This window comes from Perca fluviatilis, chromosome 15 (assembly GCF_010015445.1).
Source record: "Perca fluviatilis chromosome 15, GENO_Pfluv_1.0, whole genome shotgun sequence".
Lineage (NCBI taxonomy): Eukaryota > Metazoa > Chordata > Actinopteri > Perciformes > Percidae > Perca > Perca fluviatilis.
The window spans coordinates 5,083,210-5,093,516 of record NC_053126.1 but is presented as its reverse complement, the minus strand read 5'-3'; the positions used below and the strand labels follow the sequence as shown (position 1 = coordinate 5,093,516).

The window sequence follows — 10,307 nt, the reverse complement described above, 5'->3', positions numbered from 1 at the left end:
TACCTAACAGTATTACATCCAGGGTTCTAAATTAGCACCGTTTACCAGCCAAATGCTGGTGAAATATGCAAGTGGCTGGTAGATTTGCTTCACTCACCAGCCAAAAACCCAATGGTAATCTATTGAATGGCTGGTAATATTTGAACATTCATTAGCCATTTGGCTGGTAGACGAAAATGTTAATTTTGAAGCCTGATTACATCCATTGAATACAAAACTAGGAGATGCCATCATTAAATCAAAATAATATAAAATGTAAATTTCTCCCTTTTAGTTTCAGATTCTACTCAAATGTGATTTACAGAGCAGGTAGCAGACAAACGAGCATGTCAATCATACTTGAGGGGCGGGGCTTCCTAAGCAGCCAGCCAGTCACAGTAGCTTCCGCTTCCAAGCTGCTATGCTAACAACAATAGCAACAACAGTAGCCTACAGCTTGCTGCGCCTTGTTATTGTGTCAATTTAATTTAAGTCTAAATTCGTCACAACAAAAAAACATGGCTTGGTGTGACATTTGACTTTCAACAAGCCTATAAGAAAGCGACAGTTTCTTCATCCAGTTAACGTTAACGTTCTAAGTAACGTTAAGCATTTGGCTAAAATAGAGAGCGCGACGGATATAGCTAGCTAGCTACGGGCATTTTCAAGCAAGGCCTGAAACGGTAACCATAAGCGAAAACCAGGTAACCTCTCCGAGAAAAGAGAAGGCAACATTAAATTACTGATTTAACTCTTATAAAAGAGCGTGTGTCCTCAAAATGAGAGGTTCTTACGGAGACAAAGATCGAGACCGTGGCCGTGACAGAGGGTAAGTAGCTAGCTAGCTAACGTTATATCGTTCGAGCTAGCGCAAACTTTACTTGTCATAACAGTTTTTGATGCGTTTGTTGCAATTAACCGTGATAGCGTTCCTATTCTAGCACAAAAAACGTTTCGTAAAAGCTAGCTAAACGATGTGTGTCTCGTCATGTTGCAGGAGCCCTCGTTTCGGGTCCAGCAGAGGCGGCCCACCACCGGGTAGAAAGTTCGGGAACCCCGGGGACCGTTTACGAAAGAAGAGATGGGACCTGGATGAGCTTCCGAAATTTGAAAAGAACTTTTATACTGAACATCCGGACATCCATCGAATGAGCCAGGTATTCCCGAAATATCACGCGATTTAATCTTCTGATACATCTACCTAATAATGTAAACTTCTGTTTTGGGCATGAAAAGAGGGACTCTAGTGTAGTACAAATGCTTTACACTGCTGGTGTTTACTCTGTTGTTGTCTTGTGTTGTCAGTATGATGTCGAAGAGTATTGCAGGAAGAAAGAAATCACTGTTCGAGGTTCAGGCTGCCCAAAGCCCGTCACTACCTTCAGTCAGGCACAGTTTCCCCGTAAGCACATGCATACATGGGTATCTACACGTTCACAGCAAATACAACAGCTAAACTAAATCTGTCCTTACAGAAATTACCCGAATATTTCTTTTTCTGCCTCTCCATCTAGAATACGTATTGGATGTACTGATGCAGCAGAATTTCAAGGAGCCCACAGCCATTCAGGCACAAGGTTTCCCTCTGGCCCTCAGCGGGAGAGACATGGTGGGCATTGCTCAGACTGGCTCTGGGAAGACCTTATCGGTGAGACACGTGTCTTCCTCTGCAAAGATGAAATGCATAACATACTGGTGAATTATGCATGCATAATCCACTGACACCCCACCTTTTTGTTTGTTTGTTTCTTCAGTACCTCCTGCCTGCCATTGTGCACATCAATCATCAGCCCTACTTGGAGCGTGGAGATGGACCCATTGTACGTGAATAGAAAAGGAATAATAATAATAAATTTTATTTAAAGCACCTTTCATGACACCCAAGGTTACTTCATAAACAAAAAAGGTTGTTAAAATTATAGTTATCTCATAAAAATACAAATATCAGTCAGTCAGTCCATAAGCCATCTTGAAGAGATATGTTTTAAGTCTGTTTTTAAAGTCAGTAATTGAGTCACAGTGTCTGATGTAGTCTGGCAGTGGATTCCACAGCTTGGGGCGGTACAGCTGAAAGCCCTCTCTCCCAGGGTGCTGAGGTTCACACTAGGGACATGCAGTAGGCCTGCTGAGGAGGATCTCAGTGAGCGGGCAGGGGTGTAAACTTCCGGGAGGTCAGTGAGGAAGGTGGGGGTACAATTGTGTAGGGCCTTGTATGCCAGGAGCAGGACTTTGAAACTTATTCTGTAGGCAACTGGAAGCCAGTGCAGTTGCATAAGCAATGGTGTTACATGGCCACTGGATTTGGAGCATGTTATAAATCAGAATTGGTGGAGTAGCTTATTAGGGATTCCAGACAAGATGGAATTACAGTAGTCAAGGCGGGATGTCACATACCCATTGACAAGGACTTCTGCACACTACTGGGTGAGCGCTGGGCGAAGCCGTGCAATGTTCCTTAAATGGAAAAAGGGCACTTTGAGACATACTGTTTATATGCGCACAAAATCAAGGAGTAGTCTGCTTTTGGATATTGCATGATGAATGATATTAAGGCAATCTTAACGCAACATTAAAGTGTCAATGCACACTAAATAGTGGATTTTTCTGGCCTTATGTGTCTGCTCTGCAGTGCTTGGTTCTGGCCCCCACAAGAGAACTGGCGCAGCAGGTCCAGCAGGTGGCATACGACTACGGAAAGTCATCCCGCATCAAAAGCACTTGTGTGTATGGGGGTGCTCCCAAGGGACCTCAAATCAGAGACCTCGAGAGAGGTTAGGAGTATTTACTGTTTGCATTGACACAGTTTTGTGTCACAGTACTATTTAATATATTTATTTATTGTCTTGGTCAGCTATTGAAATCCACATTAGATTAGTCAGTGATATACTATGTTTGTCTCTCCTAGGTGTTGAGATCTGCATTGCCACTCCGGGTCGTCTGATTGACTTTCTTGAGGCTGGAAAGACCAACCTGCGACGCTGCACTTATTTGGTTCTGGATGAAGCCGACCGCATGCTGGATATGGGTTTTGAACCCCAGATTCGCAAGATTCTGGACCAGATCAGGGTAAAGCTCATACATTTGTTTTTATAGAAAATCTATCAGTGTGTTTTAGCAGCAGTGAAATTCTGACTGCTTATGCATTGTGTTTTAGTGTGTATTTGCATTCATTTTAGTATCTGTCATTACTTATTTTTGTCTATGTGGTGTGCTCTCTGCTCAGCCCGACAGACAGACTCTGATGTGGAGCGCTACCTGGCCTAAAGAGGTTCGCCAGCTGGCAGAGGACTTTCTGAAAGACTATGTCCAAATCAACGTTGGAGCGCTGGAACTCAGCGCCAACCACAACATCCTTCAGATAGTTGACGTCTGTATGGATAGTGAGAAGGACCACAAGTAAGTAAACCGGCCACAGTTTGTTTGGTTTGTATTATTTAGGTCCCTCGTCCTTTTGTTAAATTCCTTGCTTGATTATATTCCTGTTTACCGGATCTCTTTCCCATCCCTTTTTAATCCTTAAATGAATGATTGTGGGCTGTTTTTTTAAGTGATAAGTGAGGTGGATATACATGTATATAATTTGTAAATATTATAAATCTGGTCATTTATTTTTTTTGTTTTCTTTCGTCAGGTTGCTCCAGCTGATGGAGGAGATCATGGCTGAGAAAGAGAACAAGACCATCATCTTCGTGGAGACCAAGAAACGATGTGACGATCTGACACGCAGGATGAGACGTGATGGGTGAGTGATCCCAGGGTTCTATACTAGGGGCGGGCATTAGAAACCAGCAGTAGCGATAAATGCTGTGATGCTGTATATTAGGGGGATGCATGATATATCGACTCAATATCGTTATTGCGATATCATGTTGTGCAATATTATATCGAAAGTGTCGTAATATTTAGTTTATTTTGTGGAGCGCTGCGTCCCGTCCGTTGGCTGTGTGGCTTAGTTGTGTTTGATTTAGAGCCCGCTTGAAACGTTAGAATGATCATGTTTCATTGGCCAGTTACCGTGCCACGTGCACGTTAGTGTACGTCAGCGCCCGGGTCCACTACGTGACCAACCCTATGGAGCGTACCACGTGTGTAGATATTTCAACAGAGTGACAGTGTAAGTGAAGAATTAGATACAGACCACAAAACGGAAGGAATCAGAGAAGAGAAAGAAAAGTTGTGTCCTGTTCTCTTTTATTTAATTATTTGATACTGTCCAACTAGTAGAACATGTCCTGTTCTCTTTATATATTTTATACTGTCCAACCAGTAGAACATGTCCTGTTCTCTTTATATATTTTATACTGTCCAACCAGTAGAACATGTCCTGTTCTGTAGACATGGTCCTTATTTATTTATTCATGTTGGACCGGTCCAATCTGACCGTCAGTTAAAATAAATCTTGTGTTGAAAGAAAACTTGTTTTATTTGTTATGAATCTATTTTGATGCGTTTTCCTGTAACTTTTGTAATTTTACATATGTTTAAAAATATCGAAATTAATATCGATTTCGCAATATTCATAATCGATATCGCAATATCACATTTTGTCAGTACGGTTCAACCCTACTGTACATTGGAGTTTTGTTGCACAAATGTCTATGTCGTAGCATCTGTCCCTATTTCAGATAAAAATGAAAAGAATACAGTTTGGTCACCATGTTTAGTATCTGACCCAGATGTTAGTTCCTGGAACAGGAAGACATGCATTTCATTTTGGGGAGTGAGAATGTAAAATCATAGTGATATTAACTGGACAAATCGACATGGTAATTTAAGTGAAAACGGGCTTGTCTCTCTCCTAGATGGCCAGCGATGTGTATTCATGGCGACAAGAGCCAGCCAGAGAGAGACTGGGTGTTAACAGGTACAGCAAACATTTGAACAACAGTGACTTCTGCAAGCATTTTGTTCCCTTTTTCTTTCTTTTTTTTTCTCTTTTTAAGATGATGTTCAGCTCCTGATCATCTATTCTTCGTCTCGTGTTTTAGAGTTCCGTAGCGGCAAAGCTCCCATCCTCATCGCTACTGACGTGGCCTCACGTGGTTTGGGTATGTCCCGTGTGCTCAAGTGCAAAGCAAATCATTTCCTCAGTATAACCACACACTGATATGGTACACATTTGACCATTTAATATGTATAATAATTATAATAATAACAACAATGGTCATTATATAATGATTAGACTTTCCACTGCATGTTTACTCAAGTAGATTTATGATCAAAAGTTAACCACAAACGCATGTTCTTCCAAAGAACATATGACGCTTCTCAGGTAAAATGTGTATCTAAGAAGTATATCCTAATGGAAGCAGGGTTTCCTGTAAAGATCAGTTCTGTTGAATAAGGCATAAAAACAGGAACCTAGGAGTAATGTTGAATGACGTGTGAAGATGTAAGGGGTGAGGCTCGTGAAGCAGCCCCTTACAGCATGGCAGTCAATCTTTAACCTAATTCTATGTTCATTTGTTTTTCTTTTCATTTTGTTTTCTTTGTTTGTTTTTTTTTTGTTTCCAAGTCTCTCCTCCGGCAACTAGAAGCACACAGGCCCTCGGGAGCCTGCAGCCGGACTCAGGCATGACTAATCGAAAGCTGACTCGGGGAGAGCGAGACGGCCTGATTAATCAGTCCCAGACTCAGCCATCTCCGCTGAAAACCTAGAACAGAGCCCACAAACAAAAAACTCTCCCCCCTTCCAGGACACTGGCTGTCTGGGCGACGAGGGGGGGGGTGCGAGCGAGCGCGGAGTGCTGTGCTGGGCTTCCAAATTTGATCCAGGGTCGGGGGGGCGGCTGTCAGTCGAGAGGGCGAAGAGGGGGGTATGAAGGAGGGTGGGCTCAGCCATGCCATCATCACAGTGACGCACCACTACTTAAATTAACTCAGAGACTAAGACTTAGAGAATTTTTAACATTTATTCTGATCGGATATGGATTAAGAAAGTTCTGCACAGTCCTTGAGGAGATACGTTTCCATTCCCAATATCAAACGTTGGACTAAACTAAAAAGATTTTACCTAAATTGGTCCCACAGATCAGTTTGATAGATCATACTTAACGTTTTGTGAAGCCGAGAAATAGTGGTGCGTTACAAGAAGACAGAGAAAGAGAGACAACTGCCAGGAAGTGAGGGTGGAAAGCAGCCAAAGCCGGGCATGGACGGCTATGCTGGAGTCTCCCCTCTGAACTGCCCCCTGATGCCAGCCCCTGACACCCCCCACCACTGGCTGTGCCGGCCGGCCTCTCCCTCTGCGGACGTCATGTCTGGTCCTGGCTGGCAGGAGTCCTGGCCTGGAGGAGCCACCTCTCTATAAACGATTTCCCTACCTCCTCTTCCTTTCTGTCCTCTCTTTCACTCAATTTCTCTGCCTCTATAACACATCATCTCTCTTTTTTCCCTGCTGTCATTTTCTCACTCGGTTATCACCTCTCACCCTCTTTGGCTAATTTCTTAAATGTTTCCTGTCTCTCATTCGTGTCTTTTCTCTGCCTCTTTTTTTTTTTCCAACCTTACTCCTTCAACCTCCTATCCTGGTCTTTTTTTTTTTTTTTAAACCCCGGGGCCCCCTTTTTTTTTTTTTCGCTCCCTTCCCCAAATCTACTGTGTGTCCTGCTTTCGACTAGTCATAAGGACTAGCACGAGCTGTCGGGACTCAGATTCCCTGGCAGAGCCCGCTCTCAGATCCCTCTTACAGAACACATCCACAAGGCTTCTCCTTAGTATCTGTTTCTTGTTACTAAACTTGAAAAGCTGGGCTCGTTGATATCACTGCCACTGGAAGTGACCACGGAGGCATTTGGAACAAGCCGCTCCAATCAAAGCCTTTTTAAAGAAAAACAATCTACCACTTCCACCCCTCTACATCAAGATAATAAAGTTATTTGCCACTGCCACCCACTGATAAGAAATGGCAGAATCATTTGTTCTTCCAAGAATTTAAGATCCTTTACATGAAAGAATCCAGTAAGGCCTCCCCCCCCCCACCCCCCCATCACCTTGTGCTAAAAACGGCACAAACTCGGCCGTAATGTCTCCAAAAACAGCATCCCAGCACAGTCCAGCTGGAGCTCTGGCCCGGACAGTTTCCAGCTTTGGGAGGGTTTTGGAGGAGTGGCGAGGTGGTTGAAGGGACTGCTTTTGTCCTGTGCTCTCTCCTCCTCCTACCCCTGCAGACCTCCCAGGACTGGTGATGGGTAAGGGGGGGTGGGGGGCATCACTAAATCTCTGATACAGGGTAAGTACCTCGACCCCCCTTCCCCCTTTTTTCCTCCGCCAGCCTTCATCATCATCAGCCCTTTGTCAACTGTAATGAGAAACAGACCTCTAATTTGTTATGAAAAGATATATTGTTTCTTAAAAGAAACGATCAAGAAGTCCTTTGATTCTTATACCTAAACCATCAGGTCACTGAATCTGTATTTTACACAAGGGTTGCCTGTAGGGTCACTTCTTAAAATGAGTTTTCCCCAAATTCTTCAGCAAACCACTGTAACTTTCTCCATCACTTAATCCAGTTGATCTGTAGCTTTGGCTGCACGTTAACTTATTTGCATGTTACAAGTACCCTTATTATTATTATTATTTATTATTATTACTATAATTGGAAATCTAGCTCCCTTGTGTAATTGGCATGGTAAGTAAATTCATTTCTTAATTGTGTATTGTACAAACAGTTTCCTCATTTACCAGGTAAGTGAGTGCTTTCAGAGGAATATAGGTGTCTCGCAGGTATTGTCTGTCTAAATGTTCCCAGTTCCAATGGCACTAAACTTAAAATTCATGAATGGAGTAAATCGATTGATTCAGTCTTCAAGCGTGTTGGTTTCCTTCTGACTTTTTGTTTTTTGTCTTTTCCATCCCTGTAACGGATGCCCATCCTCTACGACTGCTGGCTCAAACGGCAAAAGACGTGGAGGATGTCAAGTTTGTCATCAATTATGACTATCCCAACTCGTCGGAGGACTACATCCATCGCATCGGTCGCACGGCCCGCAGCACCAACAAAGGCACCGCCTACACCTTCTTCACCCCGGGGAACCTCCGGCAGGCCCGCGACCTGATCCGGGTGCTGGAGGAGGCCCGCCAGGCCATCAATCCCAAACTGCTGCAGCTAGTGGATACTGGACGGGGAGCAGGCGGAGGGGGTGAGAGGCACTTCCTGCTAGGATTAGATGACATCATACTTTATATGGTGGCTAAATAATTTTAGCTGCTGAGATCTCACCATCAAAGAGGAATCCGTTTTTAAGAATTCTAGTTTTCGTCTTTCCTAATGTCTTTAGTGTGAGGGTGAAAGATGCCATACAACAGCTTAACCCTTGTGTTGACTTCGGGTGAAATTGACCCATTTTCAATATTTGTTTCATATCAGAAAATATGGGACGTGGAAATAAGCGCTGAAAATGTGTAGAAGAAAAATTTTAACAATTTAAAATGTTGGAAAAAAGCAACAACAAAAAAAAGGCGTCAAAAGGTTGACAGGAAGACAACCCAAGGGTTAATTGAACATGAAATCCACTTGACTGAGAGCGGTAGTTGGTAGTCAAACATAGCAGTTTGATTGCTGTTTGTGCTCCCTCCCTCTTCTTTTTTTTTTTTTTTTTACCTCCAGGTGGTCGTCTTCGTTTTCGTGGCAGCTCCAATTCTAACAATCCCAACCTGATGTACCAGGACACGTGTGACCGGCGAATGCGTTCGGTGGGTGGAGGCGGCAGCAGCAGCAGCGCCAAGGACAGCCGCGGCAGCAGCAGCAGCTACGGCCGCGACAGCCGAGATAGCCGCGGAGGAAGCAGCCGGGACCGGGAACGCTCCTCCTCATCTTCCTCGTCTCACAGGGATCGCAGCAGCAGGGACGGAGGACGCAGCTACGGCTCCAGCTCCGGCTCCAGCTCCAGCTCATACGACCAGTATCAGAATAACAGCGGCAGCAGTCAGTACAGCAGCTCTAGGGGCAGCGGAGTAGGGCAGGTCCCACCTTCTTCAGCCGGCCCCCAGCCTCTAATGGCCAAGCAGTTCAACCCTCCCCAGCCTATGATGGGCCTGATGGGGCACTCGCCGTTCCAGTTCGCTCCTCCACAGCCACCCCCTCCATCAGGCAGAAAGTAATGATCTGTGCATCAGTCACTCACTCACAATATGGGAAAAATTTAGACTGGTTCCCAGTTTATTAGCTGGGCAACGCCTTTAGTTTTTGACTTTTTCTTTATTAATCATTATTTAGTGTGACAGAAGCTTGTCTGTGTCATTTGTCTAAGTTTGTAATGGTCTTAAAAAAAAAAAGAAATCCTTTTGTATAATCATGCTGTTTTTGTATTGTGAGCTGTCACAGGATTTGTGAAGTATCTGATTCTCCCCTTTAGGTGTATCACAGGTAGGTGCTGAAGTTAATTCTTGTATAAAAGCTTGTTTCCGTTTTTAGGTTCAATATCTTTATTTTTGGGTTTGTAAGCTACACAATAAATTTAATTGATTAAAGGAAAATGTGGAGATCCTGGTGTAGTTTGAGCACAATTAGGTTTAAAAGAAACAGGTTTTCCATGAAGGGACTTTTTGTTTTCCTTCTTTTGAACATGTAACTTGATACGTAAATATTAATTTTGGCTATACAGAGGCATCTCTGGGGCTTTGTGTATCCATGGCAGCAGTTAAAGTCACACATACAAGTGAGACCAAGTGTGTTTATCGAGACTCCACTGTAGATTACCTTTTTCAGGTCATTACCAGTGATGATTGAGATTTTCCTAGCAAATCCCAAGTCCCATTTATACAGTTTAATAAAGCTCTGCAATGTATCACTGTGTGGTCTTGAAATCCTTGACACTAAAATCCATGGAATCTGATGGTAGCTCTAGGTATTTTCATGTGGTGAAAACCAAACAAACAGGCCTTCAGGTCACCAAGAAAAAAAAAAAACTTTATTACCCATTTGGAGTAGTTTACCAGTGTTATGCTCTTGCACAAGTCAAATGTACATAACAGGACTGCCATCATTGGTATTTACAAAGCAGTCGTATTGGAGATTAGTGCAGCGGAATGTGATTGAGAGCCGGGGGGGGGGGCTGACATGCATCGCAGACTGTAGAAACGAGTTAAACATGTTTTGAGACAAACACTGTGCTAAGAGCACCTGGGTTCATCTCCGTTTGCATGATGTTTACCCAATAAATGCTGAAACATTAACTTAAATCACAAGCTAAAGAAATAAGTCAGAATGTAACTCCTACCCTACTGCAAATGCTTTGAATATATTAAGAATTTCAGGTTATAATGTAGCTGATTTGTATCTCAGACAAACTGCAGACAACATGACTGATGTGTAACAGATGAGAAAA

General features: G+C 43.3%; 1 protein-coding gene across 1 annotated transcript; it reads left to right on the top strand.

Annotated features, from left to right (window-relative positions):
* Nucleotides 1-375: 375 nt before the first annotated feature.
* Nucleotides 376-9,767, top strand: LOC120575087 (probable ATP-dependent RNA helicase DDX17). Its single transcript, XM_039825694.1, has 13 exons — nucleotides 376-808; nucleotides 977-1,136; nucleotides 1,285-1,381; nucleotides 1,494-1,627; nucleotides 1,734-1,799; nucleotides 2,609-2,750; nucleotides 2,885-3,045; nucleotides 3,203-3,375; nucleotides 3,611-3,721; nucleotides 4,782-4,843; nucleotides 4,968-5,027; nucleotides 7,884-8,120; nucleotides 8,588-9,767. Exons 1-13 carry the CDS (start codon nucleotides 759-761, stop codon nucleotides 9,079-9,081), a joined length of 1,947 nt encoding a protein of 648 aa, XP_039681628.1. The 5' UTR covers nucleotides 376-758; the 3' UTR covers nucleotides 9,082-9,767.
* The last annotated feature ends 540 nt before the right edge of the window (nucleotides 9,768-10,307 follow it).

Bases quoted from the DNA above. Each gene is read 5' to 3' on its own strand.
- LOC120575087 (XM_039825694.1), top strand. From the start codon at position 759: ATGAGAGGTTCTTACGGAGACAAAGATCGAGACCGTGGCCGTGACAGA. The intron at 1,137-1,284 runs GTATTCCCGAAA...TTGTGTTGTCAG, and splicing joins ACATCCATCGAATGAGCCAG to TATGATGTCGAAGAGTATTG. The intron at 3,722-4,781 runs GTGAGTGATCCC...TCTCTCTCCTAG, and splicing joins CGCAGGATGAGACGTGATGG to ATGGCCAGCGATGTGTATTC.